We start from the raw sequence: 15,117 nt of genomic DNA, 5'->3' as shown, positions 1-15,117 counted from the left end.
GCTTCTACGCCCATCACCAGCGACCCGAGCACAAGGAGGGGCCTGAGACAATGGCGCTTTGTGCAACCTCTTTGGGATTATCAGGCGCATAACAATGTAAACCATCACTTAAAATAAAATCCAAACTCATATCCTACCCAATTCAAGCCTTTTGAGGTCTAAAAACTTGGCAATGTGATGATCATTTTGCTTATATTTTTGAAGAAAATAATATAGTAATATATCCGAATACACCTACATCTCCTTATAACAAAGATGTTAAAGCCTAAATTGCCTTCTCTGATTCAACGCAGCTATGATGCCTGTTGCATCATCGGGGAATCCCCTGTCCATAGGCCCAATGCTCTGCCCCTGTCTTGTCTGCGTCATGCGGAGAATACCCAAACCATCGGATAACTGTCCTCTTGTTGCTGCCCAACGCTGATGTCCAAGTGATCAGCATTTTTATAGACCTGTGCATGAAATTACATTGAATTCGTACTCGGGAAAAGGATCCCACAATATTTTCCATGTTATCTTCAGTATGTAGGCATGTTAAATATAGGCTTACCTACTTTAGGCTACATGACACTGAAAGCAAATAAATAAAATCGGTGAATTGAAGGGTTAACAAAATATCGGTCTTTCAAGCCCCCGCCGCCCACACCCCTAATTTGAAAACCGCCTCTTTTACCGGGAGAGGAAAGCTCTTTTTCGGTCAGATGGCGTGCTGCAGTCCGCCCCCAGTTTTCTCGCACCCACACAGCCAGCAAAACGGCAGCCAGGAACCAATACGGTGCGCCGGGGGAGGATTTATGCCAACGAATTCAGACGAGTTACGATACGCTCGGGGAATTAGCTGATAACTAGGAGCAGTCTTTAAGTGGGAAAGAAAAATATATCGCGTAATACACTGAATAATACACAATTGTAAGCCTACCCTACTTGGATATTGCTGTGGTCTTTCGCCAATAGTGTAGCGTAATAACAGGCTAGCTACATGCTATTGCAAATGAGGGTAGCGTGGTCTGGGTATCATTTTAAGCATTAAGCAAAAAGTTATTAATATCTCTTGCGTGATATTAATATTTTGTCTTTTGCCGTAAAAGCATAGGCTATTATACTGGCTAACACTGCACAAGATTGGTTGTTGGAAACGAATAGCCATAAGGGGTCGATCTCTTCAAACAATCCAGTCGTCGGACCTAGAGGTAAGATAAGTTTGTATACTCCTGTCATGGTTGGAATATTTTATGGATCCCGAAAGCTTATTGTAAAACTTCAACGTTTCTGGGCCATGTGCCATTGCCAATAAAGTCTATTGTTGATTTCCAAATGTGTTCGGGTTTAGGAACTATCTGGTCCAAGATGTTACTTTACTCGTCTAATTTCTGACAAATTTCTGACAAAATAGGCACAAAGAGAAATACTAATTTGAGACCAATCTGCTCTTGTAATAATAGGCTACTGACAAAGATTTTAGGAACTACCCCACTCATTTTGATAGCCTATCCAAAGTAGAGATACTGTTACTACAACCAGTTAAAGCTCTCCACCCTCCTATCCTCCAATTCCTTTCTAGTCCTGTGCCATGTCTCTGCCACGCACACTGGGGGAGTTGCAGCTGTACAGGGTTCTGCAGAGGGCCAATTTACTGGCATACTACGACACCTTCATCCAGCAGGGCGGTGATGATGTTCAGCAGCTCTGTGAGGCTGCAGAGGACGAGTTTCTGGAGATCATGGCACTAGTAGGCATGGCCACCAAGCCACTACATGTGCGCAGACTGCAAAAGGCCCTCCGGGACTGGGCAGCTAACCCCTCCCTCTTCAACCAGCCACTAGCTAATGTGCCTTTAGGTGGCATCCCACTGTTTAAGGTGGAGGGGACAGGCACAAGTGGGGTGGCAGCAGGAGGACACAAGAAGTCCCTAAGCAACGGCCAGCCAGGATCACCATGTGAGAGAGAGGACAGGGCATGCCTAACCCCACTACACAGTGGGAGTCCTAGAAGCCCCTGTTCTCAGGCTTCTCCACTGCCTCCAGACACACATTACAGGGACAAGCTGTCCCCCATGGACCCTCACTGGCTCAGTCCTGAGACGGACGGAAACAGTGCCTCTGCTTCTGCATCAGGGTTGGAGGAGGAGCAGCCCAGCCCACCCCTGCTCCCTCAATGTCCTCCAGGTCCCTCCACACCCCCTGCCTCCTCCTCCCTCACGCCAGTCCTATCAGCCTGGCCTGGGGGCCAGCTGGATGGGGAAACAGCTCGGGCCGTGGGGGAAAGTGTGGAGAGGCTCCTGAGGACCCTGCCCAGGTCAGACCCTGGAGAGGTGAAAACACTGCTGAGGATGAACAAGAAGATGGCCAAAACAGTCGGTCATATCTTCAAAATGGCACCCCAGGATGTGGCCAAAGAGGAGGAGATCCGCAAGTATAGTCTCATTTATGGGCGCTTCGACTCCAAGAGGAGAGAGGGCAAGCAGCTCACACACCACGAGGTGAGGCCGACCATTCAAATGCTGGTGCTTCAAACATGTAGCTTCCTTACCTGTGTGTGATTGTGTATAGATGTTACAGCCATACAGTAGGTGTTTCCCTATATTCTGCCTTCTTCGTTTGTAATATTTTACCCAATCAATGTATTTTGTCTACAGCTGATCATCAATGAAGCTGCTGCCCAGTTCTGTATTCGTGACAATGCCCTTCTACTGAGACGGGTGGAGCTCTTTTCATTGGCTAGACAGGTGGCGAGAGAATGTGCCTACACCTCTACGCTAAAGCATACCAGGTGAGGGAGCTAACATGTTTTGTGAAGGGGTTTCCCACCCTGTGATGACCTTCACACTACCTCACCTATTTGTTTATTTTCTAGCCTCAATTCAGGATTGTGTGGTGTTTGCATGCTTTGGTTGTAGACAACACAATTCTACTTACACTTAGCTGCATGTCTAAATAACATGCAACAAGACTTAAAAACATCAGATATCTAAAATGTTAGAAATTAAATAATGTATTCATATTTATTTGGATAAATAAAAACACTCAATTTCGATATACACCAGGCTATTTACCCCAATTGTATTCTTTATCGCAGGACAAGTGCAGATGACTGCAGCTTGTTGCCGCAAAAAAGAGTAAAACATGAGGTAAATGGTCTCAACATCCCAATGCCTCTTCTATAGATTACTGAAGTAAGATGTGCACTGGACACAGGTATCAGACAAAGTTCAATTAGAGGCATCTCCATAATGTTTAACCCCATTCCCAGGATCACACAATTTCTACTAAGACATTGCTTTAGCAAAAACAAGAATGCCAATATTATCCTGAATCATCATGCAAAAGCACTAAAGTGTCCCATGCCATATTTAACTTCAGACATGTGAGTGGATTAGACAGGCAAGAGCAGTATGTTAATTCCAACAACAGTATATCAATACCAACAATATTAACATATTCAAAGACAGTTAGTGACAGATTCATTTCTTACTTTGTTTGAATATGACCCAATGCATGAATCCAGGTGATCGTGTCTGAGTGTGTTTCATCACTGCATGGAGTGGAGGGCTCAGAAGGTGGGGCTCAGAGGGCTGATGAGGACAGCTTGTCTGGAGAAAGCCTGGACAGTTTAACACAAGGTACTGTCTCCAGACCGCTCAAGCAACATTGTAAACTGCATGTAGTGTCGTACAGTAGATATTAAAAGTACTTAACATTGACAAATGTTACTTGAATCATATTTCATCCCCAGACATTCTTTATGTGTTTATATATGTCACAGAGCCCCATTGACAATAAGAACCATATAATTAACCAAACAGTGTGTCTGAACTGTCAGCTTTGTCAAAAAGATGACTGCTTGAAAATGGCATTCACACCTAATCCTGTCTGTCTCATAGACGTAGGCTCACAGTGCAACCAATCTCCATCCCCCCGCCCCCCCACCGACACCTCCATCCCTGCCAACTGGAGTCGCCATCTCATGCAACAAACGCTTATGGATGAAGGGCTGCGATTGGCTATGATGGTGTCACATGACCGGGCTGGCAAGGTCAGCCTAGGGTCTGAGGGGAAACATTTCACAGGTGACTTTTTGAATTACAAATACTAGGTTTTTCTAAACCTAGGGAAAAAAAGGACCATAATACAAATACTCTGTCCACTGTCCGGTAAAACCGGAAATAGGAAATTGTAGAAGAATGGGTTGACAGCATTTGTCAATAGTTCAAAGGTCAAATGAAGCTTTCCTGTTCCCTCTTGATATCTACTTCAAGTATCTTGTGTTTAACCAAAGTGAGTCACAGTATCTCGATGTGACACCTCCCACCATGCAGGACTCTGTATCATGGACAAAGACAAACTGCAGACTATAAGGGGTGTCAGATGGCTGAGCGGTGAGAGAGTCGGGCTAGTAATCTGAAGGTTGCCAGTTCGATTCCCAGCCGTGCCAAATGACGTTGTGTCCTTGGGCAAGGCACTTCACCCTACTTGCCTCGGGGGGAATGTCCCTGTACTTACTGTAAGTCGCTCTGGATAAGAGCGGCTGCTAGATGACTAAATGCAAATGCTATAAAGTAAAGGAAAGGGAGAAGGGGATGAGTGACAAATAGAAAAAAGCTACAACTGGGACTATGAAACTTGTAGAAAGTAAGTTGCTCATTGGGTCACCTCAATTGAGTTTTAATTCTTGTCAAATGCTAATTATTCTGAATCTAATATTGGTAGCATTGAGTTGTCACAGCATGGTGGATACTGGGGAAAAAGAAAAGCTACAGAGAGAGAGGGGGGGGGGGGGGGTGTACCAGAGGAAGTGCTGTGGGGGCGTAAAAAATCGGAAACCCCCCTCCCTCCTCCCCCACCAGCAGTTTACGTCAGAGTGTGCTAGGCGTGTGGGCAGGAGGGCGGGTTGGATGGAGAGAGGGGGCGAAGGAGTGGGAGGTAATTGGAGGGGCGTTGCATTGACTCACCAAGCGACAGAGAACAAAAATAAAACCTGTGGGCAGGGAAATGGCACAGGCTTTTTAATACCTCTTTCCCTTTACTTAAGAAGAGGGGGAAAACAACTAAAATTACGTGTTTCATTTCTGTATGATGTTGGTCTCCCTTGCTTTGCTCATCTGTTTATATCACTCACTCATGATTTATGTCTCCTTTCTGTTTCACTGAATGTTAACAAAAACTTATCTTCACATTGTGAACTACAATCTGATCTAATATACCACTGTATTAAAGACAAAAAGCCTGGTCTCCAATCAAATTTTGTCTCACTCAACATTGTAAAATGTGTATTTTTATTTCAGTTGGATTTAAGTGATAGATTGAACTCTATATGCACATACTGAACTAATCCAGTATGTGCATATTTACAGTGGCTCAGTTGAATATTGCACTGAGGTTTGATGGATATGATGTTGAGTGAGTTGGACATTGCCTGATGGTGTTTATCTTTCCTCCCACAGACTACGACGGCAAGGCAGAAAGAAGAGGCTCAGTAGCAGCATGCAGGAGTAGCAGTCCTGGCAGTACCAAAGATGACTCGGACCAGGGGGGGAAGTGAAACCCCCTCATTGAGAAGCTCTCTATGACCCTGCCTTTCAACGCCACTCAAAATCTGGAGGGTGACCAACTGAACAGGTTCCCCCACTGTTCTTTACCCACTGACATTCATGAAGACCAGCTCAGTCTAGATCACCTAAACTATGTATGTCTGAATCTGAGAATTCTGGGACAGACAACCTAAACCTATGAACATTGTGACCTCCAGTGTTACAACTGTGTAACATGTCACCAAATTTACCTCTGTATATACCAAGACCCAGACCAATAATGTTGGTGGATTTGCTTATCACAAGACCACAGTAACACTCATTAACTTGTAGGCGGCAAACACTGTCACACAATTCTGCGGATGATCTCAACGTTTCCTCTTTAAATGTAATCCTCGTAATCCCTTTCCCAGTACACCTTCAGAAAATGGATCCAAAATAATTAACTCTTAACTTTTGGTGCTATTTTTGTTCTGTTGACAGTACAGTTGTTGCTGAAGAAGGAACATATTCTGACTGTACAGACAATTGAAGCAAATATGAGGCTGTGAGGAACATGTGAGGATGTTTCACAGATGCAGATTGCACCTTCAGTTTTTGTTTCTCCTTTAGGACTGAACATAAACCTTGTCTGTGAAACATTACCCTTTTTGAGTGGCAGATATTTTATTTGTGTGGTAACTACAGAGGATTTAAGTGTTAAGACTAGAACATCATCTTCCCAAATAATTTTATCAAGTAAACTGCAGCAACTGTCCCTACAGCAACACCCACTCAAAACATATTTACTGGGGTGGGTGTTTATTAACCCATGTTAATAACAGTAAGCCTTTTGATAATATTTGTTGGAGAGCAAACTTTCCTTTTGTTAACTAAGTCTAATACCTTGCGGCAATGTGAAGTAGAATAATCATCCAATGTTTTATTTTTGATACAGTATTTGTCATACCACAGACTCATGTGATTTAAAGGATTTCACACTGTAAAGTCATTAAGTTATTTAAAGCAACTGCATCTGATTAATTAAGCAATTGGACCAATACAAAAAAAGTACATTTTGACATTTAGATTTGAGGGTAGTCAGTTTATAAATCATTACTATTTTCTTTCAGCATTAAACAATATCTTCAGTTTCTCATGTAAAAAAAGATTATTTATTTTGTTAAAACAAAATAAATGTTATTTTGTGGTTTAAATACAGTTTCTTCAAGTGGAATCATTTCAGTGGGCAGACACCAGAAATGACAGTTTTTGACGTTTCTGATAAACTATATGACAACAGGGCAGTTTTGCGTCATTCATGGGTTGCCAACATCTAAATAGAATCAATAGACACACCAAGTCCACACAGTCATATTCCCACTCTCCCCCCAATATCACAGCCATCAACACCACCCCCGCTCTGCCGACTTGTTTGTTCCTTCCAGTTCTGTGCCAACTGTTAATCCTATACTGACGATGCCTGCATGACTCACCTGGAGTTCTGATGTCACCAGCTCAACTCACTGCATGTCCGCTCACATACCCCACCCCCCACCCCACCCGCACTAGAGAACGTAAGACTAAATATAACGAGTGGCAGGTCAACGAGTGCATCTATGTGCTTCAGCATCTCTGCTCTGATTGTATGGAACCTACACTATAAAAATGTTGATGTGTTCATAGTCAATACATGCAAGACTTACTCTTGCAATTTCAAGTGTAAAATGTTATAAACACATACAGGTCAATAAAATGATCAAATGTAGGGAATAACATACAAAAATACATTTTGGTATTTATATTTTATTCTTTTTTTGTACCTGCATGAGGACTGTCACACTTCTTACTTATCACACATAATATCACTGTACTATATTTAAGATTAGTTTGTGATAATATAATGCTATGAGGATTTAGTGCCCTCTAGTGTACATCCACATTTACACTAAAAAGGCATTAATAAACAGAAACAACAAAAAATCATTTTAACTAGGAGTGGAATATCATTTTCTAGAATCTATGATTAAAATATGTAGAATCAGGAGATATCACAACTCTGTCAGTCTAAGGGATATGTGTGTGGAGGTGTCGAAGGAAATCTCCTTTGGTGGTGGTGTGTCCAGGGAACACAGCTTGGCAGTCATCACACACCTGAGAATGCAGGGCCAGCTCTGACATCAGCATCCCCCCATTAACAGTGAGAAAATCACTGTCCAGGTAGGAACCACACACCTTAGGGGTCTGGTGATTGGGGGAACAGAGAACATATGGGAAGTACAATTATGGTAAGGTTTACAGCAGTAATTTAAGAAGTACAAGACTCTATCAAATAGAGGTAGAGAGCCAAATGAGTTATATGAGGGGCATATTATGGAGCACAGAGATGCTGCAAAGGGGGAAAATGGCAGAGAACCCCAGTCCTGTGCAATCAACAACAAAACATGTCAGAGGAGACACCTACCCTAAACATTTGTGTTGGATCATCACTCGACAGTTGATCTATTTGTCTTGTATCCCTGGAGCAATGAGAAGTCCTCGTCGCTGTGTTACATCCAGGAGGATCTAGGTCTACAAAGACAGGGGCTTTGAAGGCCTTTGTTTCTGTTCCTGGGTAGGTCCCATCCAGCTGTAATCTTTCCATATCCCTTGCAAGAACATTAGAGATTGTGCCCACAACTTCAGATGACCCTAAACCATGGAGCTGGTTGTGACATGGGGCCAGTTGAGAACATTCAGAGATTGGTTTAGCTTTCTCCTGGGTACACTGGACTGGGATTGACATCATGTCCCCAAGACCTCCACCTGGAACAGAGCCACCTGCCAAAATCCAGACACATCTTTGAGACAGTGGATTTTTATTACTATTCAACATACAGTATACATCTGATTTAATCGTTTTATTGTGAACACCTACACATCCATTAATCAATCAATCTGTTACAATTTGAGAACTGGACCTTGTCTCTTCAGCGCCTCTGTTAGCTGCTGTAGAAGAGCAGCCTGTTTCAGACATAACGATCGTAGACGCAGGAACTCCTGGTAGAGCACGGTGTACGCACCCTCCATTCCTATCACAGCAGTCTACACAATGACGAAAAACATTATTGGCGTCTTAAATCATATGCGTATTTCATTTCTTCACTGAAAACGTTTTTTTTTTTTTTTTTTTTACTATGTAGCCTTCATAAACCCTGCGAGGGTTAAGGTTAGCTAAGGGAAGTAACTATATAGGCTACACTTTGTTTTCTTCTACATCACATTTCTACTAGGCCTACTCATAAGTGTCAGTATAATCCCATCAAGGTCTTTACTACAGACTGGACCAACTGCAGAAACAATTTGAACAGTTTATATAGTGTTCACTTACTTGACTGATTAACGATTGAATTAATGGTGGAATAAAAACTATGAATAGATGAAAAATACATCACTTACGAACAATACTTCAATTCAAATGCGACACAATTGTAATATGCTTCAAACGCCCTTTCTTTTCATAAATTGCGTTGTTCTCGCCTGACAAGTTACCACCGAAACAGGAACTTCAGCCTGTGAACAAGGCGAATTCCATTGCAACCGGGTTACCAGTTGTAATGAAAGGAGAACAGGGAAGCAATTCTTAGGCTGTTGATTGACAGTAAAGCTTCAGTACCGTCTCTCGCTGGGAGATGACCGACGCGTTATTTTGGCCAAAGTCTAAATCAAAAGTCAAAATTTTATTGCAAGGGATTATGTATAGAGATTAACATCCATTGCACATATAGCACTAATAGATTTGCCCTTATTTAACTGACCATAGTAAAACAAAAAGTCACTACAATTTGAATTGCAAAAAAGTTCCGCGATATTTCGAAAATATATGAAACAAATACAACCATATTCTAAATGAAAACAAAATAAGTCACCTTATTAAAACACATTCTTTACTTTTTCTTTTGACAAAATAATTTATGAGTGATATTACCACACAGACCAGAGTGAGATGTCACCCTCATTTAACATGAAACAACATAAAACATGGTCAAATTGGCTAGATAAAACATCTGTTGACATAACATGTCAGTACATATGAAAAATCCAATATCACAGTAAAGAAAACAACTTTAACCCATGCACAAACATTATTCAGATATTGTTTTGTAAGAGAAAGGTAATGATGGTACAGTTGCATTGGCACATCTGGGAACCGACTTCAAACCAAAAATGTAGGACTTTTTCAAACTATAGAAGTAACACTTCTATAGTATTAAAAAAGTTTCAGAAAGTTAGCTGAGTGTAGGCGTAATTTCTTTTCAATATTGTTAACACCTGCAAGCGTCATAAATCTTAAAGTTACTGGTCACTGTTTGTGCACGTTTCTTTTATAATGTAATTTAGTGACGTGTTTTCATGCATGCTTTCCCCCTGGATTCAAATGCACAGTGGAATGGAGTAAGACAGTTGTCTTCAACCCTGGTAGAACACCTGATTCAAATCGATGGTCTTCGTCAGGCTTTTGCAGAGCTTGATCATGACCATTCATTTGAATCAGGTGTGTTAGAGCAGGTAAACATCTAAAACATATGGGACAGTGGGCCTTGAGGACCAGAGTTGAAGACAATTGGATTGAGGCATAACCCAAGGGGGACAGTAAGTCAAAGCATTAAAATGCATGGAATCATTCTTTATGTTAACCATTGTCCTGTGTTACTTATCACACACACGCATTTTCCTCCTCTTCCCCAAATGAGATGACTGGATCTCTGGTCCAGCAGGCATTGAAGCCTAAGAGCACATTCGTTTATAATAAATAGTGTTGTAGCTGTGTGTTTTCTGCCTCTGGTCAAGGTTCTGGGTAGTTCACAGAGAGAAGAACCATGTTGTGCAGCAGTAAAGACGTCTCAGATTCTAAAATGTAAATAAGCAAATACAAGCCAAATGAGTCAAACAAACCTGGGTGTACTACACTGCACAATATAATTGTATGTGTTTGCAGATAGCTGAGGTGCACTTAACTTAATATGTTAATAACTTAACGTCTCAACACTATATCTTCAAATAGTATTTTAACCAGTTATGAAGATGAGGACAGAGCATTATAGAATAGTGGCATGCATAATGGCCTAGTGGCACAAAACTGTAATTATGTAGCTACTGTTCACCATTATACCATTCCATGTAAATACAAATGTTCAAAACAGGTGGACTATAAAAAAAAAAAATGCCATGATATATATAGAGCGCAATGTGTTGACTGTCAATTTGAACTACATTTAAAATGGGAGAAATCCAATGGGTGTAAACAATGTCAGACCTTTGAGTGGGGTGGACAGCTGAAGCCACAGCAGGAGCCACTCTTGACACTGGCTGGGGCTAAGGGTGCTTGGATTGAGCCCCCTCAGGTAACAGGCCTGAAAATGGGCAAGACGAGCAAGTCAATTTTATATTTTGGGCTATTCTAACGCAAACTCCTCTGCACAGTAGAAGAAGCAGCAGCCACACACAGAATGGTCCAATGGCAGACCAATAACCAGTCTGTGCTAGTTCAAGCCGCAATTACATGACATACTAACCCTAACCCAAACAGGTCACATTTCACACATACCAACTAAATTTGCATTTAAGCGCAGCTGCAGAAACTACTAAAGACTACTAAAGAGTAGTAATAAAAGTATGCTGTTTGAGTCACAGACTTGGTTTTTACATTTTGGAATTTGTGACTTATCGCACAACATGCATATTATATATTTTCAAGTAACATGCTCTCTGACAACTTAATGTATCCAAGTATTCCCAGCACAGCAGGAGAGTAATAGTTTTGAAAGTGGACAGCGTGGTATTATTAGTGTTGGGGTCCTAACCTGGTGTATCTCCTCGTCAGTGAGTTGGCCCTGGCCCAGGGCGACTAGAGCCTGGTCAAGGTAGAAAACATCAAGGGCTCTGGCTTTCAGACGACGACGGATCAGAAAGCCTGGGAGCCAGGGGGTCAGGAGGAGCTGGGAGCACAGCAGCCTCTGGGGTACACAGGAAACACCGGAGGAAGAACAAACACACAAAGTTATGACCAGTTTTTGTGTCGTATTTTGCACATTTCATCATTCATGTTGAGCTTCTCTCTCATCTTACCATGTGACCTGAGTCCATGGCTGTTATCCCAAGAGGATGTCCAGAGAACACGCTACGGACTGCATTGATGTCTTTCACGCTGGGATGGGCACCACTCTGCACCTGCCAAAACAAATTCCAGTCAGCCCTCTTATTCCAGATACACTCTTCGTGGACTATGCAGGACAGCTTCAACTGCTTTCTCTTAACAACAACCTCACAAATGAATAATACCATGTTAGATGTTATGTACCTTGAAAGTTATCCATCTCTGCTTACTTGAGACAAGGTTTTAAACATATAATACAGCCTGATGATACACACTCCATGCATACATACCCCAAGCACACACACACAGAGGGAAGGTACCTTGCTGCAGAGATTCAGGAGGTGACTGCGGAGTCTCCATTGTTTGACCTGAGGTATAATCCAGGCCAAGCCTTTCAGGATCTCCCCGTGTTGTCGACACCGCTGCTCATGGTAGAGCCTCTGGAAATCACTCTGCTGCTGCGGTGTCCACAGGTGACGAATCAGGAGCTGGCGAGGGAAGAGGTACCTGCCAGAGAGAAGAACAAAGTGGTGGGGTTACAAATGGTGGATTAACGGAAACATCTGTGATATGCAGAATTGTACAAATATTTCTGGTGATAAAGCACCCTTTAGGTTGCTAAACGAAAACTCACATAAGAGCAAAAACCACAACAATGGCAAAAGGGGGGATAGATATCAACACCAGGGGAATAGCCTTAAGCATGTCTTTGCGAAACTGAGGAAACAAAGAGAGAGGGTGAGAGAAAGTGTGAAGATTACAAATGTTAGTTCATCTGTTGGGCTGGTAAACAGAGCCTACACTGGTGTCAGTTATCTGCAGTCACAAACAATTAGTCAAGTTGGTAGATCTGTGTTACTAACTGACCATTATAAAGGTTTCCATCTCACGATAGGGCAACTGCCTCAAAGGGATATCTTTGCTGAGCATCTTCATCTGTATCCTCCTAGTCTCCCTCATATCTCGGAGCAGTAGACGAAACCCTGCAGGATACATACACCAGTGCAGCATGAACCAATTCCAGAAAAAATATAGATTAGACACTGAATACTAACTGCTGCACAAAACACAATAGTAGCAGTATGAAAACACTGAACTGTTGTTTTTTTGGGTTTGTAATACAAATAGATACTGTTATACCTTTTACAAAGGTGTGATAGAGGATGTAGAGTTGAGGGAACCGGTGCTGAAGAAAACGCTCATATTTCTCATTGGCTTTCTGGAGTATACCAAGTCTGCCTTGGGACAACGAGTAATGCCTGCACGATAATACACTTTAAAGGCCAAACATTTCGAATCCACTTGAGTCCAGAATAAAATCATTGTGTGTTAATAGCATACAATGGTTAAGATGAAATTGAACAGCAGAAAAAGTTGTGTAGAAAATAATTATAAATAACATGACAGAGGAATTAGGTACATTTGTCTTAATATACCAACCTAACATAACATTTTGATGGGTTGTGAAACATTATAACTTGCCGGGCAAGGTGTTTGACATCACGAACACGGCAGGCCACATTGCTTAATAATAGCTTTGCAAAGTACAATTCCTTCTGCTTATAGAATTTTGAGAGGCCTAATGTTAGTTTTGAGGCGTAGAAATGATACATTTGATAACACTGAAACAAACGGCACGCCAGTGTGTGGCTATTGGGTACTGCTAGCAAAAGCTAGCTACTGTAACTGTCATCATATTTTATTTGATTATATCTATATTTTCAACCAATACAATTTCCAACTACCTTAGTCTTGAGTACGTTAAACGTGGGGTGGATGACGCCGAAGTCAAAAACCCGTGAAATGGGTAATTACAGAGTGTTAGACAGCACTGGACCCCTCTCTTGCACAGCGCCATGGTGGTGTTCAGAGAACGTAAATGAAAGAAGTAACCTGCAGATCGTCTAACGCCGAATGTCATTGGCCTAAAAGATTACCGTAATGTTAACAGTACGCCTAACGTTGCGTTCTTGTGACGGAAATGTTCATGAAACGAACACTCGGTGTTGCAGCCTCAAAATTGAATATTAAAACATTCATATGTTGCATCCCGCATTAACTGTAAATTATGTGTGTGTTGATAATGATAGAGTTTATCAATCTCTAAGGTTTATTTACTAGTATTACTAAACCTCCAGGAGATGGCAATGTTGCATGAGGTATGATTTATCATAGGATGAAACCAAAGTGCTACTAGCCTAACTCATGATGTTCTATCATTGCTCATTATGGACACTATGATCCCTCTGCCTCACTATGAATTATTTAGATTGAGTCTGTTGAGAGGTAACAAGTCTTGATCAGATTGTTTGCTGTTTATTCATAACCAAATTGACATTTAAAATTGGACAAATTAGTGAACTGGTAACAGTTTAGTGAAAGGCAAAACCCTTTGTGGTTTGGTGGTTTAGATCCAAGGTGCTGGATGGGATGGTAACTGTAGCTATATGGATACAGAGATAGGCACCTGTTCACAAGCCAACATCCGTCTGTGGATCAAAGTCATAGTGGTCGTACTTCTTCATGTACGTGTCCCTTGATTAAGCCACAGTTCACCTCAGGGACATCCTGTCCCTCGAGTGGACAGGATATCCAATACATTAGGCTCCCCCTCTCTCTTGGATCTATATTGGTCCTTGTCTGAGCATTGCAGAAGAAGATTTGTAGTGACGGTTCTGAGAAAGATAGAGTGTCTGTCTCATGTTATAGTTGGAAAAGCCAAGTACTAGCCAAACTCAAAGCAATATATGCCTATATCTATTAATGTTACTGGAAAGAATTGGCAAGAGACATTCATATTATTGTACGAAAATGCACGAAATTTCTTGCTTGTGTCCTATATCTTACCATAATTACCTCTTTGTCTATACATTTATTGTACCAATTCAAGGTTTCAAGTCTCGTTGATGATTTGATCAAGTAGTAATTTCATACTAGAAATCTACAGACGACATACCATTACCTCAACCTTCATATCATGTGCTCCAACCACCTCTGTGGCCTGTTCTAATGACTGAGAGCTCTACAGCAGCATAGCAGTGTTACTGCTCAAATGGTGTAGCTATTACCAAGCACGGATAGCACTAATCCACAGAGGCTCCTCGCTGCCAACACACACTCTGTCACTTCTAAGTGGCATTATTGATTTCATGTGATGAAGCTCTATTTTTAAAGTCCAGGGCAAGGCTAATATTGGAAACATTTTTATGATACCACCCCCTTACCCTCGTGCTGCTCCTCCCCACAGTCTGTGAAGATAGTATGTGAGCCTTCCCCAAGGAACAAACTGTCCAGTGTGCACAGAGTAGGATCAAGAGTCACGCAATGGTTGTGTGAGAGGGTAAGGAAGCTGGTGAGGTTAGCCACCAACCATTCACAGTCCCTAACCAAATACACCTGAGACCCCATTTTTTTTTAATATAAAACTAATATGATACTGTGTTTTTATCATATTAGATAGAAAACACAGTATCAT

The 15,117-nt window shown here is 41.7% G+C and overlaps 3 protein-coding genes across 6 annotated transcripts; 1 reads left to right on the top strand and 2 right to left on the bottom strand.

The window, feature by feature from the left end:
* The first annotated feature begins 770 nt into the window (after positions 1-770).
* On the top strand, positions 771-6,491 carry nab2 (NGFI-A binding protein 2 (EGR1 binding protein 2)). 2 transcript variants are annotated; one of them, XM_067233846.1, is made up of 7 exons: positions 771-1,190; positions 1,562-2,479; positions 2,636-2,769; positions 3,076-3,127; positions 3,505-3,619; positions 3,881-4,032; positions 5,441-6,491. In XM_067233846.1, exons 2-7 carry the CDS (start codon positions 1,571-1,573, stop codon positions 5,474-5,476), a joined length of 1,398 nt encoding a protein of 465 aa, XP_067089947.1. In that variant the 5' UTR covers positions 771-1,190; positions 1,562-1,570; the 3' UTR covers positions 5,477-6,491. The 2 variants fall into 2 exon arrangements, with proteins under 2 accessions (XP_067089947.1, XP_067089938.1); XM_067233837.1 differs by having other exon boundaries at positions 3,881-4,066.
* Positions 6,492-7,305: 814 nt separating this feature from the next.
* On the bottom strand, positions 7,306-10,267 carry zgc:113184 (uncharacterized protein LOC553745 homolog). Of its 2 annotated transcripts, none has more exons than XM_067233853.1 (4): positions 10,211-10,267; positions 8,467-8,590; positions 7,971-8,326; positions 7,306-7,750 (listed from the first exon to the last, which is right to left on the bottom strand). In XM_067233853.1, exons 1-4 carry the CDS (start codon positions 10,265-10,267, stop codon positions 7,574-7,576), a joined length of 714 nt encoding a protein of 237 aa, XP_067089954.1. In that variant the 3' UTR covers positions 7,306-7,573. The 2 variants fall into 2 exon arrangements, with proteins under 2 accessions (XP_067089954.1, XP_067089955.1); XM_067233854.1 differs by lacking the exon at positions 10,211-10,267 and adding an exon at positions 8,945-9,187.
* On the bottom strand, positions 9,416-13,505 carry LOC136941342 (LETM1 domain-containing protein 1-like). Of its 2 annotated transcripts, none has more exons than XM_067233852.1 (9): positions 13,388-13,505; positions 12,783-12,901; positions 12,510-12,625; positions 12,277-12,359; positions 11,963-12,149; positions 11,615-11,716; positions 11,350-11,502; positions 10,803-10,899; positions 9,416-10,396 (listed from the first exon to the last, which is right to left on the bottom strand). In XM_067233852.1, the coding sequence occupies exons 1-9, from the start codon at positions 13,498-13,500 to the stop codon at positions 10,332-10,334; spliced, it is 1,035 nt and encodes a 344-aa protein (XP_067089953.1). In that variant the 5' UTR covers positions 13,501-13,505; the 3' UTR covers positions 9,416-10,331. The 2 variants fall into 2 exon arrangements, with proteins under 2 accessions (XP_067089953.1, XP_067089952.1); XM_067233851.1 differs by having other exon boundaries at positions 12,783-12,916; positions 13,388-13,500.
* Between the last annotated feature and the right edge of the window lie 1,612 nt (positions 13,506-15,117).

Source organism: Osmerus mordax, chromosome 1 (assembly GCF_038355195.1).
Source record: "Osmerus mordax isolate fOsmMor3 chromosome 1, fOsmMor3.pri, whole genome shotgun sequence".
NCBI lineage: Eukaryota > Metazoa > Chordata > Actinopteri > Osmeriformes > Osmeridae > Osmerus > Osmerus mordax.
This window is presented reverse-complemented; position numbering and strand designations above follow the sequence as displayed.

Bases quoted from the DNA above. Each gene is read 5' to 3' on its own strand.
- nab2 (XM_067233837.1), top strand. From the start codon at position 1,571: ATGTCTCTGCCACGCACACTGGGGGAGTTGCAGCTGTACAGGGTTCTG. The intron at 3,620-3,880 runs GTACTGTCTCCA...TCTGTCTCATAG, and splicing joins CCTGGACAGTTTAACACAAG to ACGTAGGCTCACAGTGCAAC. The intron at 4,067-5,440 runs GTGACTTTTTGA...TTCCTCCCACAG, and splicing joins TGAGGGGAAACATTTCACAG to ACTACGACGGCAAGGCAGAA.
- zgc:113184 (XM_067233853.1), bottom strand. From the start codon at position 10,267: ATGCCTGCTGGACCAGAGATCCAGTCATCTCATTTGGGGAAGAGGAGG. The intron at 8,591-10,210 runs GTGTGTGATAAG...GTCATTGTGTAG, and splicing joins GGAAGAGGAGGAAAATGCGT to ACTGCTGTGATAGGAATGGA. The intron at 8,327-8,466 runs GTCCAGTTCTCA...GGATTTTGGCAG, and splicing joins AGAGGCGCTGAAGAGACAAG to GTGGCTCTGTTCCAGGTGGA.
- LOC136941342 (XM_067233851.1), bottom strand. From the start codon at position 13,500: ATGGCGCTGTGCAAGAGAGGGGTCCAGTGCTGTCTAACACTCTGTAAT. The intron at 12,626-12,782 runs GTATAACAGTAT...TGTATCCTGCAG, and splicing joins CTATCACACCTTTGTAAAAG to GGTTTCGTCTACTGCTCCGA. The intron at 11,503-11,614 runs GTAAGATGAGAG...TGTGTACCCCAG, and splicing joins CCATGGACTCAGGTCACATG to AGGCTGCTGTGCTCCCAGCT.